Source organism: Capsella rubella, unplaced genomic scaffold (genome assembly GCF_000375325.1).
Source record: "Capsella rubella cultivar Monte Gargano unplaced genomic scaffold, Caprub1_0 scaffold_6, whole genome shotgun sequence".
Taxonomy (NCBI): domain Eukaryota; kingdom Viridiplantae; phylum Streptophyta; class Magnoliopsida; order Brassicales; family Brassicaceae; genus Capsella; species Capsella rubella.
In genome coordinates this window covers 134,614-154,388 of record NW_006238918.1, presented here as the reverse complement: position 1 = coordinate 154,388, position 19,775 = coordinate 134,614, and the positions used below count along the sequence as shown (strand labels likewise).

The 19,775-nt window shown below is 38.8% G+C and overlaps 5 protein-coding genes across 7 annotated transcripts; all 5 read right to left on the bottom strand.

Annotated features, from left to right (window-relative positions):
* Window positions 1-1,011: 1,011 nt before the first annotated feature.
* LOC17881711 (dnaJ homolog subfamily B member 1) lies at window positions 1,012-2,953 on the bottom strand. Its single transcript, XM_023780747.1, has 3 exons — window positions 2,679-2,953; window positions 2,173-2,555; window positions 1,012-1,674 (listed from the first exon to the last, which is right to left on the bottom strand). The coding sequence occupies exons 1-3, from the start codon at window positions 2,841-2,843 to the stop codon at window positions 1,236-1,238; spliced, it is 987 nt and encodes a 328-aa protein (XP_023636515.1). The 5' UTR covers window positions 2,844-2,953; the 3' UTR covers window positions 1,012-1,235.
* A 232-nt stretch (window positions 2,954-3,185) lies between these two features.
* Window positions 3,186-12,246, bottom strand: LOC17882497 (symplekin). 3 transcript variants are annotated; one of them, XM_023780179.1, is made up of 27 exons: window positions 11,872-12,246; window positions 11,242-11,401; window positions 11,038-11,130; window positions 10,880-10,955; window positions 10,602-10,785; window positions 10,012-10,183; window positions 9,537-9,662; window positions 8,837-9,406; window positions 8,156-8,710; window positions 7,723-7,791; window positions 7,307-7,423; window positions 6,987-7,232; window positions 6,697-6,744; window positions 6,477-6,614; window positions 6,221-6,361; window positions 6,058-6,120; window positions 5,875-5,982; window positions 5,686-5,769; window positions 5,536-5,583; window positions 5,368-5,442; window positions 5,200-5,295; window positions 4,973-5,053; window positions 4,792-4,863; window positions 4,666-4,710; window positions 4,489-4,572; window positions 4,258-4,361; window positions 3,186-4,146 (listed from the first exon to the last, which is right to left on the bottom strand). In XM_023780179.1, exons 1-27 carry the CDS (start codon window positions 12,084-12,086, stop codon window positions 3,531-3,533), a joined length of 4,386 nt encoding a protein of 1,461 aa, XP_023635947.1. In that variant the 5' UTR covers window positions 12,087-12,246; the 3' UTR covers window positions 3,186-3,530. The 3 variants fall into 3 exon arrangements, with proteins under 3 accessions (XP_023635947.1, XP_023635948.1, XP_006286894.1); XM_023780180.1 differs by having other exon boundaries at window positions 6,221-6,358; XM_006286832.2 differs by having other exon boundaries at window positions 10,602-10,770; window positions 11,872-12,245.
* An 844-nt stretch (window positions 12,247-13,090) lies between these two features.
* On the bottom strand, window positions 13,091-14,418 carry LOC17881905 (pyridoxal 5'-phosphate synthase subunit PDX1.3). Its single transcript, XM_006288222.2, has one exon. The coding sequence runs from the start codon at window positions 14,284-14,286 to the stop codon at window positions 13,357-13,359; it is 930 nt and encodes a 309-aa protein (XP_006288284.1). The 5' UTR covers window positions 14,287-14,418; the 3' UTR covers window positions 13,091-13,356.
* A 1,236-nt stretch (window positions 14,419-15,654) lies between these two features.
* LOC17881047 (glutaredoxin domain-containing cysteine-rich protein 1) lies at window positions 15,655-17,055 on the bottom strand. Its single transcript, XM_006287850.2, has one exon. It carries the CDS (start codon window positions 16,874-16,876, stop codon window positions 15,701-15,703), a length of 1,176 nt encoding a protein of 391 aa, XP_006287912.1. The 5' UTR covers window positions 16,877-17,055; the 3' UTR covers window positions 15,655-15,700.
* Window positions 17,056-17,226: 171 nt separating this feature from the next.
* On the bottom strand, window positions 17,227-19,518 carry LOC17881410 (vesicle transport protein GOT1). The gene is made up of 7 exons (XM_006288804.2): window positions 19,406-19,518; window positions 18,842-18,903; window positions 18,558-18,649; window positions 18,379-18,459; window positions 18,170-18,267; window positions 18,010-18,091; window positions 17,227-17,654 (listed from the first exon to the last, which is right to left on the bottom strand). Exons 2-7 carry the CDS (start codon window positions 18,870-18,872, stop codon window positions 17,616-17,618), a joined length of 423 nt encoding a protein of 140 aa, XP_006288866.1. The 5' UTR covers window positions 18,873-18,903; window positions 19,406-19,518; the 3' UTR covers window positions 17,227-17,615.
* Window positions 19,519-19,775: the final 257 nt, after the last annotated feature.

The window sequence follows — 19,775 nt, the reverse complement described above, 5'->3', positions numbered from 1 at the left end:
TTGTGAAGAAACGAAATGCATGTATACATAAATTAAATGAGAAGGAAACTGTGAATAATCAAATCAAAACCAAAATGTTTTATTAGTGTTTTCTAATAAAAATGGAATTAATCAGCAGAGCTGTCAGCTACGCGGTGTCTTCGTTATATTCCGCGTGTGTAAACTCCCCTCCCCCACCATTTTTACCGACGTGGCTATCTCTCTACACAGACGGACGGACTAGGCCTCTCTCTCTCTCTCTCTCACGAATTCATTTTATTATTTATTTTCTTGAATACTTTTTGCTTAATCAAAGGCTTAAATACTTTTTGCTTAATTAAAGGCTTAACGCAAGAGCCACTAAACTAATCCTACCACCAAGTCCCCCATTCTCTTCTTGTTTATTATATATATATTTTTTTTATTGAGGTCAATTTTGTTAGGGTAAATATATCTTTCTCCGGATTATTCGGAACTTTGTTACCAGTTACCACCGCTTACTACTTATACTGCTTTTTATCCATGCCCATCGATAATGTTTGATCTTATTTCAGTTTATTGCATTAAACTCTCTAATATTCTTCAAAATAACATTCTAATCTGATTTTCTTTTCTTTTTTCTTTAATCTTTAAAATCTGTCCTCAATTTATGAATGTAGATATAACTGATAATAAGTGGAGATAGACCTAAGTAATAAATCTGTTTTTCCTTCTTATTCTTTGACAAATAATAACAATCATTCTATGTCAACATCACCACGTGAGGGTTGAAAAAGATTTTAATGATGGAATTTTAATACGTGACAAGGTCAAGATTGAATGTGAGAAAAACGTCGTATTGTATATTGATTTCTTTTTCATTTTTATAATGAATATTGACAAACCAAAAAGGTCTTCTTTATTCAAATTTCCCCTACTATGATTTAATCAAAATTTTGACAAACTTGTTCACGTTGATTTGTAGTCTTTCAAAATCTGTTGACAATAATGTTTACTATATTTTAAATACAAAAGTTGAAGCTTTCGACGGTATTAACAACTTCACTAGTCATTTGTCACTAGTCAGTCATTACTAAGTTAAACGATCTGGTGGTATTTCACAATTAACTCTACCAAAATGCAACCACAAAAAAATATTATAAAAAGAACAAAAATAACATCTTCTTCTGCTCCTAGACTATTTTCCCAAATAGAAAACTAGTAGACCGTAACAAAAAAAAAAAACTGAAACGAGATGATGACTCAATCTTGGACATTCAAGATGACAACATCCGCTTTATCCCTGATTTCTGCTCAGCGGTTAGCTTCGAAGGGAACTTGATTATGAATCTGATTCTCAAGTTTCCTTTTCTTGATGGATCTTTAGGGATCGGCATGCCTTCGCCTTTCACAATCTCTTCGTACGACGGGCTGATCACATTGTTTACCGGAACTGTTAGGCTTCTCCCGTCAAGAGTAGTGACCTGCGCGGTGCAACCTGTGAGAGCTTCCACCAGAGATATCTTTTGCATTACCACCAGATCATTCCCGTCCCGTTTGAAAACGGAATGCGGTTTCTCATCCACGATGAAAACAAGATCGGATGGAATGATTCCGCGGTGCTCGTTTCCTTTTTCCAGGAAGGTTATCTTTGTTCCTTTTTTCCAACCGGGTTTGATTTCTATTGTCAAGATCTCCTCTACCGGTGTTGGCCTCCTGCATCGGAAGCACACACTACAGGTTTAGTAAGCAGCAAAACATAGACAATTATAAATCAGCAATGTCCTGATGAAAATTGTCTGAACTACAGAAAGTTGCGCATGGATTTATTCTTGGACTCAATTGGTCTTTGCTCGCGAAAAGTAAATATTCAATAGAGGTTAAACAAACTATCTAAAAAGGGATAGGGATCAATCAGAAACTGGTTGACTAGGCCAAGGAGGTTATTTATAGCTATCGGTTTCTACACTTAGAGAGCTCAGAGAATGAATAAAAATCACAGGGATCACGACTTACTAATAAACTAACCAAAACCTGTTGAAAAGAAGAAGTTTGTAAGAAGATGACTCTATAGACTAAAGATTTGAAACCAAACTCCAAACACTACAACAGTCACAGAGAGAGAGAGAGAGAGAGTTTAAACTGTCCCAAAAGCAGCTGGTAAAAGCCAAATGTGTGATTCAAAAAAGGCAGGGAAGGAAATGGAAAACAAACCCAAAGGAGTCGAGAACATCACGAGAGATCTTCATCTTCTTGGAGACTCCTTTATACAAATCCTCCAAACTACAAGGCAATTGTCTCTCAATAGGAGCAGATTTCCTAGCAGGGATGGAGGTATCTCCGGAAACAGCAGCCCTCAAGGAAGCGAAGATGTCATCGCCATACCTAAACGCAGAAGGTCCAGCTCGTGAGTCGCTTCCCGAACCAAAAGGCCTCTTTAAACCAAAGAAGTCGGAGAAGATATCATCGGCGCTTCTGGTATTGAATCGGAAAGAAGGACCGGGGTCTGATCCTCCGGAGCCGGGTGGTGGGGCTTGGTTTAAACCTTCTTCACCGTATTGGTCGTAGATTGCTCGTTTTTGAGGATCACTCAGAACCTAAATGGAAGAAACAGAGCACAAAAGGAAGTGGGGAACTGCATGATAGAGCTCACAAAAAAAAGGAATTTTGTAAAACCTACAAAGATTGAAATTGGAAGAGGGGAAGCAATGAATACTGACATCGTAAGCTTCAGAGATCTGCTTGAATTTAGCTTCGGCTTCTTTTTTGTTGTTAGGGTTCTTATCAGGATGCCACTTCATGGCCAGTTTGCGATAAGCTTTCTTAAGCTCGTCGTCATTTGCACTATGATCGACCTGAAGAACCTTATAGTAATCCACCCCCATCTTCTTCTTCAATCGCTCTCTCACTGAATCTTCTTCTTCTTCTTCTTCTACTTCGTATCCTTCACTGGATTTTCTGGCTCGGATTTTAGGGACTACTGTATATATATTTTCTCTTCTCCGCCTTTTGTTATTTTTTGTTTTCTTCCAGAATTAACAATGTAACCGAACTGAACCGATCTATAATTTGAAATCGATACACTAACCGTTCTTAATTTAACCGGAAACCAAGCTTAACTTAATAGGCCTAAATATTGGGCCTTTTAAAAAACAAGCTGCTTGGTTAGGTTTCAGACATTGGGTCTCGACGTTGACCCGATCACAAACATTCTCATGACAAGAAAATTTTAAGAAAAAAGGACTTTTTTTTTATTAGTGGTCAATTTTATTGAGATCCAAGAAAATAATGTCTGGGGCACACAAACAATACAATCGCTAATGACACAATCTATAATGAAATCTACAAAATTCATTTTCAAACAGGAAAAAAAATGCTACAATACATGGAAAGAAGAAGATTTTCCACCCTGATCGAGGCTGCAATCACTCTTCTTCTCCGACACAGAGAAGTAGAAGCAACCTGAATTTACTAAGAATCTCCTTGATAAGCTCATAACAGTCTTATATGAGGCTCCTCTTCTCTCTCAAGTCGAGATTATTCAAATTAACATCTGTCATAGTATGTTACACTCACTCTTCTTCTTCTTCAGAAGATTCCTTTGATTTCTCACTTTTTGTCACCTCGTTCTCAGAGGTTGCTGTGTTCTCTGTCTTCTCATCATCATCACGCTGTGTCTGGCTTGACGCTTGAGAGTCTGATGTTCGAGTATGGCTCATTGGTGCTGGAGCACTCGAGTCCGATACTTGTACGCTCTGACCCATTTCAGACTGGCCAGTCCCAACAGGACTGCTTTGTGACTGACTCGTTTCAGACCGGCCCATACCTACCGGACTGCTCTGAGACTGACTCATTTCAGACAGGCCTGTAACTATAGGACTGTTCTGAGACTGACTCATTTCAGACCCGCCCGTACCTATGGGACTGTTCTGAGACTGGCTTATTTCAGAGCGCCCCGTACCTATGGGACTATTCTGAGACTGACTGGCAACTACCTGACTGGGTTCCTGGTGATCTGTTTTGGAGGGACTTAATGGTAAAGAAAATTGCTCAGACTGGCTCGTTTGCTGTGACTCACTTGCTTGCTGTTGCTGTTGTTCCCGACTCGTTTGAGTCTCATTCGCTTGCACATGGCTCGTTTGTGTTCCTTGAGAATCAGGGACAAGTCCAAGAACAACCAATGTAGACCTACCAACAAAATATGTACATATCTCTGTGATCAGCACCAAATGAATTTTAAATATCTGAAGTTGATTGTTTATAAATGAATTCAGGGAAGCTTGAAAGAGGAAATGTTACCTTGGAAGTGAAGACTGAATCTCCGGCTGGCTGGCATGCGCGGTTAGTGGAGCTCTTAATGCTGAGATTTTAGTCAATGCATTTCCCAGTTGAGGTGAAGGAAGCTGAACAATAGGAAATTCAGTGAAAATCCCCCAATTAACGATTAGTCAAGGATCACAGTTTCAACACCGCTTTTTGATAGATTGGTATAGGTAATTTAACAATTGTGGAAGAAACTTATAATCGCACCTGTAGTAAGACCTTGTATGATTGAGGCTGTGTTGTCTGTACACATTTCAAAAACCCAACCCACAGTTTCGGATATTTCCATATCTGAGGCATACATATATAGAGAGCCACAGTTTTATTTTCAACACACAGTCAATCATAAGAATGGAATTATGACATTTCAAGAACATTACTGACCTGTTTGCTAACAAGACGAGAGAGGATCTCCAGGATGAAGTCGGACTATTAGAATATCAAAAGGTAGAGAGATTATTCAGTGAAAATAAAATGGGATTGCAAAAAGAGAAGTGATAAGTTTGTTACCAGAGCTGGAAAAGCACCGATAGCTTGTAAAACTGTACGCATGAATAACATTGGCAATGGAATTTGCTGGACCTGCAGCCAAAAACTTCCCAATAAGAAAAAATGTCCGGAAGAAAAAAAGAGATTAAAACCTGAATTTGAGAAAAAAACTCGTAAGATGGAGACTGTTATAATAATGTACCAGTTGATTCAGAACGCTGGCTAAAACCTGTTGAGTGAATGTCTGCCTCTGCGCAAAACAGGTATTGCATGCATCTGTGACCTGATAAGAACATTAATTAAAACATAAGATTAGGGATGCCGCCTCGGTGTTTGATGGTAAATTAGGTGGCCGCGATTTCCAAACTGTTCATCAAAGCTTATATCTTTTGTTTGCTGTATGTTAATAAGTAAATGGTCGAGATATACCTGTTTAAGTGGTATTCCATCTCTTGCTGGGTCAATGCTATGGATAGCAATTAAAACTTCAGATGGAGAAAGCACTGGGCCAGACTGAGATGATCCCTGAGAACCAAATTCCAGAGTGAGCAGATCAAACTTCACTCAAAAGCTAGACGTAAGATATGAATATGTTACCTGCAGCACACGAGAAAGTGCAACTTGGAATTTCTCCATAGGAAGATTCACCATATGTGGAAAAATGCGTAGAACCTGATTGAAAGACAAATTACAAGTTTAGGAAAATAAGACAACTATAACCCAATGCGTCAATAAAAGATAGAAAACGTAGGAACAAATATTTACATCGTCTCTTGGCAGGAACGGCAAAATTGGGAAAAGAATTTCTACATCCTGTACTCCCCAAAAAATTTCATAACCAACGAAAAATTAGAGAAGGTTTAGTTTATCCTTTTGCTAGTAAGGATTTTTCAATGAACATTTTATTGTCTTCACCTTTATTCTTGTATCAAACAACTTTCTTATAGTAAGTACCAATTCTGAAGAAGGCGTGGGCCCCTCAGTGAGGGTTTGAAGAACCTGTCATCGAGGAGGAACTATAAGGAAATAGGAACAGTACACAACTATATGAAGCTCTTTCCTCTATTTACATTATAGAAGAGAAAGTCAAGAATGATGAAAAACCTGCATTAGAAGGTTCTCACTCCCACTTGGTGGGTCTCCTATAATTTTAAGAAGCTCAGAGGATGAGCCCATAGTACGAACTAGTATTGGGATTTGAAGATGAATAGCCTACACAAAATTAAAACTGAGAATAAACACCTGAGAAGAAAAGTTAGTAATATTATAAAACTTCTTAACTCTGACCTGCTTAACAGGATCTGATGCATTCTTGTAAATGCTGAACACATGAACAAAAAGGGAGTGCTTCTGCGAATCATAGACACATAAAAATCAAAATTTTTAGCAATTTTTTCCCACAGACTTAAAAAGCTAGCATTAGTCTAAGAATGGTAAAAATTTACAAGACCTTTGTACAAAGAGCAAAATAGAGTGACAGGCAGCGTTGAGCTTCAGAGAGTGAAGCTGATGATGTTGCTTCAGAGGGCATATCCATACCACTAATAACGGGCTGTGGTTTATTTGGTGGACTTTTCAGATCAAGATCCTTCTAGAGATAAAAATATATGGTCAAATATTTCTTATGCAGTTTTCATATTAGTAATAAAGAAAATATAAATGCATATACAACTCCAAAAACAGATTATTTTGATATAAGAGAGCACCTTATTACAATCATCAATCCGTGTTTCAGCATCTCCTCTCTCTGAAGAAATGCAACTTACGACGGAAAATAGACTATTCTTTGCAAATTCTTCAATCTGTTGCGTAATGAATGATATAGAATAGAGCTTGTTTGCCACCTGTAAAATGACACACAATTATTGAAGTGGTAATACATCAGCAGCTGCATACATTGCATAACACGTTTTTAGAGAAACATACCAGGCGGATTGCTTTCATGCGAATCTCTTCCAAGTGATGAACAGCACTCTTTAACATAGAAAAAAATAAATATAGTGAGAACCCCATAAACAAAAATAAGAATATTACAGCCTTAGCAATATGAAACTGTCAAATGCTGATTAGATAAAATGAAAACAGAAGGTCAGAAAAAGAAAAGAGAAAGAACCACAAGCACAACGCCGAATTTAAAAAGTGCACTGAAATGTGATAGATGAATTAAAGCTGAACCAAAGAAAAGGGAATCAGCAAAGCGGTGAGATAGAAGGAACCTGCAACGCAATCTTCAGGCAGTCACTCCGGATTCCAGGTCTCATTAAAATAAGGCTCCAAACAGCACTGAGACCTTGAGTAACTCGGTCTCCATTCTGTAAATCCTTTTGAACTTCTTCACCACTTCCAGGACAGCAAAACGATTCCAACAACTTCAGAACTGATTTGGGCAGATGTGGAGAATCTCCAAGCAATTTACTTAAAGATTTGTCAGACGGTGGAAAAGAATCCCTAAGTGCTTCAGCCTAAAAGGTAAAAATGTTTTCTGAGAAATTTCCCTAGCATAAAGTTGACTAAGATGCAAAAAATGAATGCTTACCACAGTCAGCAAGAAACTTTCATATGCAGACGCAGCAGTAGTTGACGAGAAGAAATCTTGTTCTGCTTCTGCCTCCCCGTATAGCCTGTAAAGAACCCGCACAGTCAGCTCATGTCCCTGAAAACATAAGAAAAAGGTAGTCAGATAAATAATTTTTGAATCAATTAAGAATGTCATCCAATAGAAGACTAAGATATTCCAGAGTCGAGGTAGTTCAAGAGCCCATCAAGATTAGAAAATATACCAGGATAGAAAGAAAGAGAGAGTCAGAAACTAAAATATTATCTCTAGCATAAGGATTTCACTTCCAAATTGGGCTTTTTGATGCTACCAAAACACAATAAGCATGTATCACGAATACACAGGATTCACCAATCCAATTGTTCAACTTTGAAGTCACGAAAAAAAATTCTCACCTCATGATTCAAATAATCCGACAAAACATGCTCCTGTAATATTTTCCAAGGGTCTAACTCTGAAGGAAACTGCAAAAAAAAAAAAGAAAAAAAAAGGAAGATGTGAAGATCAATTACTGAAAGATAAATTTTACTCAAACAATCATCTTGCCAACTATGGCGCATTTAATAGGCAAAAAACAGGAAAGTAGAAATAGCGATAGAAATCAAACATAACAATCAGTAAGCACTAGAAATATCCTCTTTCTACCAAAAACGAGGCTCTTAAGAGTAGAAGCAAGAGAGACAAGAATCATGCAGAGGCCATTATGTTCAAATAAATTATAAAAACTATCTGAAGAGTAATAAGTCATAAGCTGAACTAAGAAGAAGCTTGGAGAGGGCCGCCTCCTTGGAACGAAAAAATGTCAAAATATATAGATTAGAAACTGACCTCAACTCCCAGATGAGCAAGAAGAGAAAAACGGAGTTGTGAACCACCAGACATTGATATTTGTTTATATGCTTCAACAATGCGCAAAAACACCAGCTTCTGCAAACTGTCTTTCTCTTCATCAGAAAGGTCGACAACAGGTGCTGATATCTTAGGCAAGACAAATTGGGGCGCAGAAGCAACTGAAGTTGCAGTTGACAAAACCAAGCTGGTGGAATCTGTGGCAGCCGCCTTTGGACTAAATTCCTCAGACTTATCCACAGACATTGAAGGAATTGCATCGACAAGAAGATTTCCACTGAAACTCGCATTTTGATTCTTGGTTGCAGTCTCCACATTCATGGTACTGTCATCAAGTTGAGCAGAAGAGACCAATCCAGGGATTCCACTTTCTATATTCTTTATATAATGCACGTTTGGTGGAAACACATTACTGTCATCTTCATTTTCTGGAAAAGAGGCATCAGAAGAAGCTAATAAGCCAGTTTCAAGAACTGCATCTTCAGCAGGAAACATCTGCTGGTCCACATGAACAGCAAAGACTTCTTCATCTTCCTGTTTTTGGTTAGATTTTTAGTTTACAATACAATCGTAAAGACAAGAAGGAAAAACAAAGGAGCATAAATGACGCAATAAAATATAACAGATAGAAATACTTAATCGAGCAAAGAGCACCCATACATTTTCAGTTTTCGGTATGCGAGGATTTATCAGAGCAGCAATTGGTGGGAACGCAGTTGACAGTGAAAGGACAGCAGCTACAAATGATGGGGGATATTTAATTTGCGCATCACTACCAACTATACCCATATTCATCACCAACTCATTGGTTCCATCAGCATATGAAGAACCATTTGGTGGAATGTTATGCATATTAGCCATCACAACATCAGTAAGCAAATCCGCAGAAATACTTTTAATAAGAATCTCCAAAGATCCAATTGCTTTTTCACCCTGAGCAACCAAGGTTCCGAACATATCAACTAATTGCTGAACCGGTCCAGTATCACTCACTCCTCTGCTATTACTTGGTCCGGTTGAGGTAGCAGCAACCCGAGGTAGAGAGCCACCATCATTACCATTTAATCCGTCGGTCGATTCTTCTGATACAGAAGGTGTTATTCTTGCACGTTTTCCATTCAACGCATCTCCATTTAGATCAATATTGTATTCTGATCCAGATCTTTTCCTACCAAAGTTACTTTCCGCAACATCAGAACTAGCACATAGAGGATTATCGTCCACAGATACCTGTAATTAATAGTTCTTAAATTTTATTGTCTGCATCCAATATACATAAGCCAAAATAAATGGAGAGACACATGCACAAACAATGATAAACATATAGATGAAATTATGAATGGAAAGAGGAACAAACTACCTTGGTATCCTCTGTACTGTCTTTGTCCTGAATGCTTCCGTTAGTCTTGTAAAAAATATCTTTAGCTTTGCCTGCCCGACATCCACCTTCTATTTCTTTAAGAGCACCGATCAACCGATCCTTCCACTAGAGAAAAATGACAGCATACAGATCTAAATAGTTGCAAGTTTAATATGAAAATCGACTCCATAGAGAATAAACCACAAAAATTATAAGAATGGTTATACTACTATATTAGTTGATTAATAATGATAGGATAATAGACAGACCAGCATAATAGACATAATTTACTACATCCAAGTACATAAACTAACAATCTACCGCAAATATTTGGGAAGATCAAATATAAAGCATGGGACAATGGTCGTTTAGTTGCAGTGAAATTGTGTCCCAGCTCAGCATGAAGAAAATAATCAATAATACATAGAAAGTAACAGTGAAGTAAATCCTTGGAGGTAATTAAACAAAATAATACCGGTGCAGCAGCGGGATGTGTACATTTCAAGTAGGAGAGAAATACAGTCTTCAAGGCAAGATTTGCTGCAGCGCCATGCACTCCTTTGAGAAAGCTTAGGGGATCCAAGCTAAGTAGAACAGGTAGAATACGTCCACAATATGCAGGACGTTTCCTTGCAACTGATGAAAGACTGTATAAGAAGAAACATAATCAAAATGAAGAGGGAGTCATGAACCAAAAGACAAGTTTACATGACATCCTGAATCCCATCCACAAAATCATGATGAAAATATCCAGCAGATTACCAAAGACAGTTTCCCCATAAAATATTAGTAACTGTGTGAGAGGACCAAAAAATCTTTCTACATTTACCCCGTTCTAATCACAGGAACTTCATCCTAGATTGGATGCTCTTCAGTCAAAAGTCAAATCAGATTATATAGATTTTGAAATTATATAGATTTTCGAGACAAAAAATGAGCCAAAAATAAAGTAATAGAAAGAAACATATAAAGCTGAATTTTCATGAAGTCATAGATGATAGGTACAACTGACTGAAAAATACCAAATTAAACTGCGTTTATTGATGCACTTAAAACACAACTCACCTATTAATGAGAACAACAATCGTTGAGCTATTTAGAGATTTAGCTGCCGGGTGCCTAAGCTGATCAAGCAGTAAACCCAATTTCTGGCTGGCCTCAATCGACAAGTCTCCAATATTTAAAACAGGATGTCCCCCACGAAGGATAGTTATATTAAAATCTGCTTCACTTCCTTCAGGACAGGTAACTAGATTTATAAGCAACTAGTCTTTATAAGATATTAATGAAACAACAAATTTATAATTTTAAGTAATTGAGCGGATAGATCCATAAAAGTTTACCTTCATGAGGTGTATACAAAAGAATAAGTCCTTCCACAAATTTCATAGCGCATAATTTAACACCACTGTTTCCTTGCTAATATACAAGTCACAAGAAAAAATACAATCAGAAAAGAAAGACAACCCATCGAAGAATCAGAGAAAGCATTAATTCCCACCTTGAAAGCCACTGAGCATATTTCATCCTTAACCTTAATCATCCATGTCCACGAAGATTCAAGAAGATCATTCAACTCACTAGAATGCAAACCCTGGAGGCCAAATAGAAAAAAGCATGTCAAATAAAACGGGATTTACATACCAAATGCAGAACGAACAGGTCACATATACAGAACCTTGAAAAACAAATACAAGAAAGCAACCTGAACTGCCACTTTTTCGAGGGTGGAACGGAATAAGTCAGCTCCACAAGAAATGACCTGCCTGGCCACAGCTGGAGTCTCGTCTTCTAGAGACTTAATTAAAATGGGCACTATTTCAGGTAATAATTCTACATATTTCAATCCAATTTCACCAAGTATCCTGCAATTGAAATAGCATCAGAGGTTCAGCAAGTTATGTAAGTTCCCTAGTTTAAGAGAGGAACACGTCGTTGATTATACTAGTCGCAAAGGCATCTTTCGGGAAGCTAATGAGAGTAAGACAGACACTAAAACGACCAGTTATAATCACTCCCTGGAGTGAGATGTTGTTAACAGCAAGTAAATATACTAAGGCAAGAAACTATGCGTCATCAATGTGGCCATGTATTTGATTATAGGCAGCGACTGCGATTACCAAAAGAAAAAAGAAAAAAAAAAAGACGATTCACAAAGGCCAAGAAGAATCAACAATATCATCATCCGAGATATATAAATTCTGAAAATCATTTATATCTGTGAAATTTACAAACAAATCCGAAATATATCAGAAACTTTAGCACTGTAATCAACAGAACAAAGACTAAAACTAATCAGGGGAAAAGGGTTGCAAACTACGATAACGGAGCTTACTCGGCGACAAACTTGCGAACAGCGCCAAATTGATCGGAGAGAAGATCGAAAAGGTGAGGAAGCAGCTCGGTGGGAAAAACGGGTTCGTCTCTTTGCAAATCCCGGCGCAGATTGCGCAAGCGTTGCAGCTTCGGAGGCAATTCCGTGGCTGATTTGGCGGAACTCGCGAGACCTTCAAGCCTTTCTCTTGAATACGAAGCCATGATTCCAACCATCCCCGGTTTCAAACACTCGATATTATACACTAGTGCCCAGAGCTTCGATGGATACGCATGTCTCTTCTTCTTCTTCTATAGCATAGGGTTTAGAGACAAGGACGCTGGAGATTCGTTTTATTTCTGATATACGAACAATTGAACTGATTTCCGTTTCTGAGGTCTTTCCTGAAAGAGACTGACGAATAGTCATACGGCGTCGTTTGGATAAAAATAAGAAATTGTGCTAATGTCCTCATAATTGGTAGTATAGATAAGTCACCGATAGTTATTATATTGATTTTAAAAAACCTAATAGGAGAATAATAAGAATGGGCCGATGTGGGCCTATTTCGCTTGATATTTACATGACGAACGTGGCCTTATCGGAGTCATCTTTTTCTTTTTCTTTACGGACAAAAGCACAAAATGTAAGTGGCGTCATGGCGTGCATCTAATTGCAAAATGACATCAAAGGTTGAAAAGCACTTTGGAGACTGGACCCGGTTTATTCAGTTGTACTACCATATAAAGCCAAAAAAAGAACTCAGTGGCTAAGTGAAGAGATATATCATGGTGTTTTGTAGTAAATCTTTTAAGAACTCAGTCTTCTGTATAGTGCTCCATAGATTCCGATATCCCATAGTTTAGAAGAGTCCAATGGACGACTCTCTCTCTACTTTAGTAACCACTTTAACATAACATTTCACAAAAACCAATTCAGAATGCAAACTTAGCTGCAACGAACCCAGAAATCATAATGTACACAGATCATGAAGCCGATGATTCTTTACTCTTAACAAGTAACAACATATTATTTTCCTCTGATAGAGTCTATAGCTATGACTCAGACTACACATTGATATAAGAACTGAAAGCTAACAGTTGTAGAGCTCAGTACTAATGTATGAGCAGGAGGATCTCATTACCAAATCAATGAAGCTCCATCCTTTGTTATCAACATGATACTAAATAGAATGTCTGAAATCTAATACCATCTACACCTAAATAAACAACATCATCAATGGATCCAAGAATATATCATTTCCAAAAATGAACTGATCAAGAGAGTAGTAAATTATTATAACAGACAAACTTGTTCTTGCAAATGGATTACGAGATTACAATAACAAAACGCTATCAAAGATAAAAGGAAACACAAAGGATACAAACTACCAACAGTATCATCTTCTTCTTTTCAAAGAGAGTACTGCAAAATGGCCTCGGAAACATTCTGAAACCATTTCGTCTGAATTTTTACCTTTGTTTTTGTTTTTGTGTGGTTCTTGAATCACTCGGAGCGATTAGCGAACCTCTCAACCTTCTCATCGTTGAGATTGATCCCAACCATAGCTTCTCCAAGGCCACAACTGACCTCCACAAGCATCTCAGGGTCACTGTAATGAGTCACGGCCTGAACAATTGCACGTGCACGACGCGCTGGGTCACCGCTCTTGAAGATTCCAGAACCAACAAAGACGCCGTCGCATCCGAGCTGCATCATGAGAGCAGCATCAGCCGGGGTAGCGACACCACCGGCGGCGAATTGAACAACGGGAAGACGGCCAAGCTGTTTGGTCTGCATCACGAGATCGTAAGGAGCGGCTAATTTCTTAGCGAAGGTGAAAACCTCATCGTCATCCATGTTCCGCAAAACCCTAATGTCGCCCATAACAGACCTCACATGCCTCACGGCTTCAATAATGTTGCCGGTGCCAGCTTCACCTTTGGTCCTGATCATGGCGGCACCTTCGCGGATCCTCCTCAAAGCCTCGCCGAGATTCCTACAACCGCAAACAAAAGGGATCCGGAAATTATGCTTGTTGATGTGATGATCTTCATCGGCGAGAGTCAAAACCTCGCTCTCGTCGATGTAATCGATTCCGATAGCTTCAAGGATCTGAGCCTCAACGAAATGACCAATCCTAGCCTTGGCCATCACGGGAATCGTAACGGCCTGCTTGATATCTTTAATCATCTGAGGATCGCTCATCCGAGCAACGCCTCCTTGAGCGCGAATGTCAGCGGGAACGCGCTCCAAAGCCATGACGGCGCAAGCACCAGCCTCCTCGGCGATACGAGCTTGCTCGGCGTTGACGACATCCATGATAACACCACCACGGAGCATCTGAGCCAAACCGACCTTCACGGAGAAGGGAGATTTCTTGGCCTCCGTTATAGCACCGTTACCGTACACCGCAACAACGCCGGTTCCTTCCATTATCGGAGGAGATTGAACTTTTTTTGTGTGGAGAGGAAAATTGGAAGAAGAAAGATTTGTGATTGGTGAAGCGATTTCTGGCCGGTCCTCGTCTATCTATTAGATCGGCTTTATAGTGTGAGAGATGAGAGAGTTTGTGGCGGTGTTAATTAAAGGACTGCCTTAAACAAAACAAAATATATATATATATTTAAATATTTATTTATATTTAATACTAATCCTATTTTTTCATTGGGATTTGTGGGATTGGATGATCGGACGGTCTTCAATAAAAACACACGATTTAAATTATCGGGTTAACACACAAGTTTAGTGGACTGCATTCATGGTTTTAGCAAAACTAAAAATTAGAGATTGAGAGTCGTCTCAAACTGGATTTTCATCAATGCAGTAAATGCATTTTTAAATTAGCGACTATGTAATGTGCGGACTAATAACAAAACGTTTTCACAATTAGTGTTAATTATTTTTATAACGGAGGATTTTTTTGTTTTTTTTTTCTGGTTATAGAAAAAAATCTTCTGACACAAAGAAATGTAACTGGACCTCATAGAATACACGACTGTCGCTCTAGTCCGCATTAATTGTTTCCATTAAAAGACAGAGAGAAAAATGAAAAAAATAAAGTTGTCAGAAAATGAAATTGCACGCTTTTAAAATGGTTGATTATGGAAAGCATCTTTTTCTTCATAAAGACAAAATCTTTTTATTTTCTTTGAACCAATCAAATCCATAGCCCAATCATTTTGTATAATGCGGTATTACTATACATTTGGGAGTACCAAAAATATTCATTTTATGCAATTATTGTACGTTTAAGTTTTATAACTAAAGTTGTTTTATCCCTAAAGAAAAAAAAAAAAAATTGTTGAAATGGGGAAAAAAATATCTTTAGAAAAATACAGTAGAAGTTTGGGATGATGATAGGCGGCTGTGGGTTGAAAAGGAAGGCCCGCCTCTCGTTTGCAATCAGTAGATTTTTCCACTCAGTTGGTCGATCCAGGGCGGCCCAACACTTCCAACTTGGTCTTTTTGACTTGTTATGTATAACTATAACTTTCAGATACAGTCCAAAACTTTATTCAAATATTTGGCAGTTCCTTGAATTAGTGATAACCTTTTTTTTTTGTTAAATTGGATGATCGGTAAATATTAAGTTCATTATCAAATTGTTGTAGTTTTTGTAAATCAAGGATAACATTCTCAGTGGAGGTTAAGTACCAAAACCGGTTTGTTGTGCAATTCGTGCCTATAATTCCAAGTCTTTGTAGGCAACGCTAACTTGAGATTCGTGTAGAAACACAACCATATGTGATGATAACCATATTTATTATCCGTATAAAGAAATCGTTACTTGTGGAAAAATAATAAACGAATTGAGTAATATATATATACAAAGCAAACAAAACTGGTCTTAGGAGCAATCAACGCACACAACCAACCCATTCTCGTTACATATCAAACACTGAATCTTTGATCCATCGCCGGTGATAATCCGGCGGCTACCTCTGCATCCATCACACATCAGAAACCTAAACCCATCGCATCGCCGGCATTGTTCATCTCCGGCGATTGGAACGCCCTCAAACAGAACCTTAAACTTACCTTGCTCGTGCAGACCCAGTACTCTCTGAGCTCCTCCGATGCACCTTCCTTTAACGAACAGAACCGGAGGCAAAACCTCTGTTTCATCCACCGCTGAGATTCGTCGGAGCTCTTCCCTGTACTCTCTATGCATCGACACATCTCTCTCGTAGTACTTAACCTTAAAGCTATCCAGCAGAAATCGGATCATGTTGCAGTCGTCGAACGTTTTTCTAATTCCCCGGAGAGTCGTCGTGTAGAAAACGACGGATCCCTCTCCTCCTGGAGGACACCGTTCCTCGAATTCCAGTAACGGGTCGATAAGGACATCTTCATTGTCGCCTTCTCCGATGACTTCTTCCACGGTGGCGTCCTTACCATTGTCGACGACATTTTCTTCTTCCCGTCTATCATCGTCTTGTTCGTCGACACCAATCACCAGAGGAAGGGTATTCTCGTCTTTTTCGATTTCCTCTTCTTCGGGAAAGACGATATAGTTTTCCTCATCATCGACTCTGGGGAAATGGTTTATCTTCCTACAGCATACCGCTGCTAATTCAAATGCTTCTAACAGCTTCGGATCGAAAAGTGTGCTCGAATCCAAATCAGGTCTTCTAAATCCAGATCCAATACCTTTATCAGATCCGTGAGCAACTGCCGATTTATTCTCTTTCCGATCATACGGAACTCTCGGAATCTGATTCACCGGAGGCCGGACGTTCTCCTGGTCGCCGAAGACACATCTGGAAACTTCTTCTCCTCCTCCTTCTTTCTCGTTTCCCACAAGTTCCTCCTTTACAACTGCAATTTGATCCGCAGGCTTTTGAGGGGTTCTCCAGATAGAACCGGCGGCTGTTATCTGAGGAATGGGGTTAGATATCTTTGGAAGGAACTCAGAGATCCCATCTGCAGCAGAAAGCACCTGGAGAATCCGATCCTGATTCAGATATTCGCCGGCTCTAATCGATTTCAACTTCTTTGCAAACTTCATTCTCGATGACTTCATTTCCCTCCAGTGTTGTACTTTACCGGAGATCTGTATCTATCAGATCAAAATCGAGAAATGTTAGTTGGGAATAGGAAGATAAATTAGGGTAAAAGAAAAAGAAAGTCGATGAGAATGACGATGATGATTCAATTTCAACCCCAACGGCTAGAAAAAGACGGTAGCTTCTCTTTTTTTTTCGGGGGAAAACAAATGAGAGAGTGCTCTGGTACGCTTACGTGCACTGAGGATTAGTACATCAACCACTAAGCAAGCGCCACGTGTGCAGACGATTTTTACTCACGATCAATGCAACGGTCGCTTAAAAAAGGCTAAAAACTCACAAGTCGCTACAGCCAAGAGAGAGTAAGAGGGACTCGAAAATCAGAGTCGTAGACATAGTTTTTAACTAGGATCAATTTTACACATTAAACAGGATCCGCGATAACAAATTTATATGTATGCAAAAACCGACTACGTATTTGCCAAAATCAAATTTGGCCAAAAGATTTGTCAAAGTAAAAAAACAATTACCAAAACACAAACCCATCAAGAGCATTAAAGTCACTGAGTTTTCCCTTAAGTACATAGACACACAGCTTCAAATTGTACGTTCTGCTCCATCCTATTTTCTTTCTCCTATGATTTTAGTTTTCTACCGGAGTCAAACAACCACACCAACTTCTTCCTCCAAAAACTTTAATCGCCTGTTCAGCTGCATCTAGCTCAGTGAATTGTCTCTCTGCTTGGACTGTGGAGACTAGACCGGCACACGCTTGCCTCGGTACTTGTCAAAGAACTACACATTACATAAACAACGAGTCAATCAATCTCATTAGACAACAATTGGCAGAATACGCAACAGAGTTAATATTTAAGTTAAGGCAAACTGAGAAAACACTAGGCCTAGAAACTCAAGATCACTGACACAATGAGAGAATTATCTAATGTAATTTGGATAGGGCAAACTGGGAATAACATGAGTTCTGTTTCTGTATATGCATCGGAGTTATGCATCTCTCTCACGAGGTTTGAGCCGTTCACATGGTTTAGTTGTTATTGATAACATTGAGTAACAGCAAGTGGTGTTGGAGTTCTGTGAGTCACAATTGAAATTTTTTTCTTTTCCAGTGAATTTTGCATATGACACATACCGATCTAATATATGGTTGCTGAATGATCCAACCCAGAACGGGTATCTTCTGAGCAAAAACTGCCAAGGTTGGCCAGAAGCCGCTGAAATAGAAAACGCTTTTAATATCTGTTTACATTTCCACAAGTGATATCAGTAAGGAAGAAAAATAGCAAAAGGACCTGAATAGTACGAAAAAACCATAGGTCTCCAACATCATTCCCAGGATCGGCCACCCAATGACAACAAAGAAGAAACCGACGCCAAAAGAAATAGTTCCCTGAACATGTAAAGTCAAATGAACATGCGTATAAGGAGAAATATGTAAAGATATGTCTGAGACTGATCCAGAGATATTGACAAGATCCAGAAAGATGGCAAGCAACTAGACCTTATAGTTTTGACGCTTCATGAAAAACTGCATGGTAGACTTGAAGCCAATGGTTAGACTAACCCCCGAGATGAAAAGAATCTGAGAAAATAGGAAAAGAAACAAGCTCTCACTCTGGTTTTGTACTTTGCAAGAATAGCGGTCAAAACATAGAAAACAAAGATGTCTGAGGTACTTACGTTTCCCATGGCAAGTAATCCCTTATCAAAGACAAAGACTACTCCCAAGAACGAGAAAAATACTCCAAATCCTGTCAGCCCTAAACCGATTTCTGTTTCAAATCACATAAAGTATAACCAAGTTCAGTATAAATAGCTTTGTACCCTGATGGTAATATACTGAAAATAAATGGATTCCCCAACAATAACATGACATCTGATGATAAGTATAACTGAGTAACATGTATCTATTCCAATAGCACGAATAATTAAGTGTAATTAAGTAACAAGCATCCCTTACATACTTTTTCGGTCATTCATTTCGAAGGACATCATGGTTCCCGGATTCAGCTGCTTCTACTTTTCGCTGTCATAGGCAAGAAATTGTTGAAATTCAGGAATTAGACGATTAAAAGTACAGACACTAGTGTTAACAAATCAATGTTTGGAGACATTCTATGGATTTGATGTCAGCTAGAGATACTACTTACGGAGTCAAACGTATAACCCTAAGTTGTTCAATCGAAAACAAATAGACTGCCCACAGAGCGAGAAGAGCGATTCAACGATACTATAACCAATCTAATCATACAAATTGCAGAAATTGAAGAGAGGCAAGTGAAAACGAGGATCATATAACAAAGGGAATCAAACCGAAACCGCTACGGTGCAGGGTAACTTACAGATCTAGATTTAGGGGAGGAAGAAGGTGTAGAAAACCTAGAACACAGACTCTAGCAAAAATTATCAAACACATCAGGCGAATTCTATAGTCGGAATCAGCAGATCAGTGCAACGACCATTAGCAGGAGATCGTGATGATGAAGAACAAAAATACAACGATGCGGAGCGAGAAGAGAGAAACGAACCTGCTCGCAGAAGAGCTGGAGACAAATGGCCGGAGGGAGGAACAGAAAGCAGAAGGCGATGCGAGAGAGAGCACGGTGGTGGAAGAAGAGAAGGGAGGTCGTGATTTGTTGCCAGAAATCAAAATTCAGTATCCCGTGAGGCCAGAGTGCGGAAGGAAAGATATAGTGCGCTTGGGAACAACGAAATTATGTGTCTTTACCATTCATCACTTGACACGTGTCACCCTTTTGCAAACCGTCTTTACAATAAAGGAAAATCCGAATGTATCAAGTATTTGTATTTTGTAATCAGAACTTAAGACTGTTAATAGGGCTCGGAAGACTCATATCATATGTAAACTGATTCAATGATCACTACTCGCTAATGCTT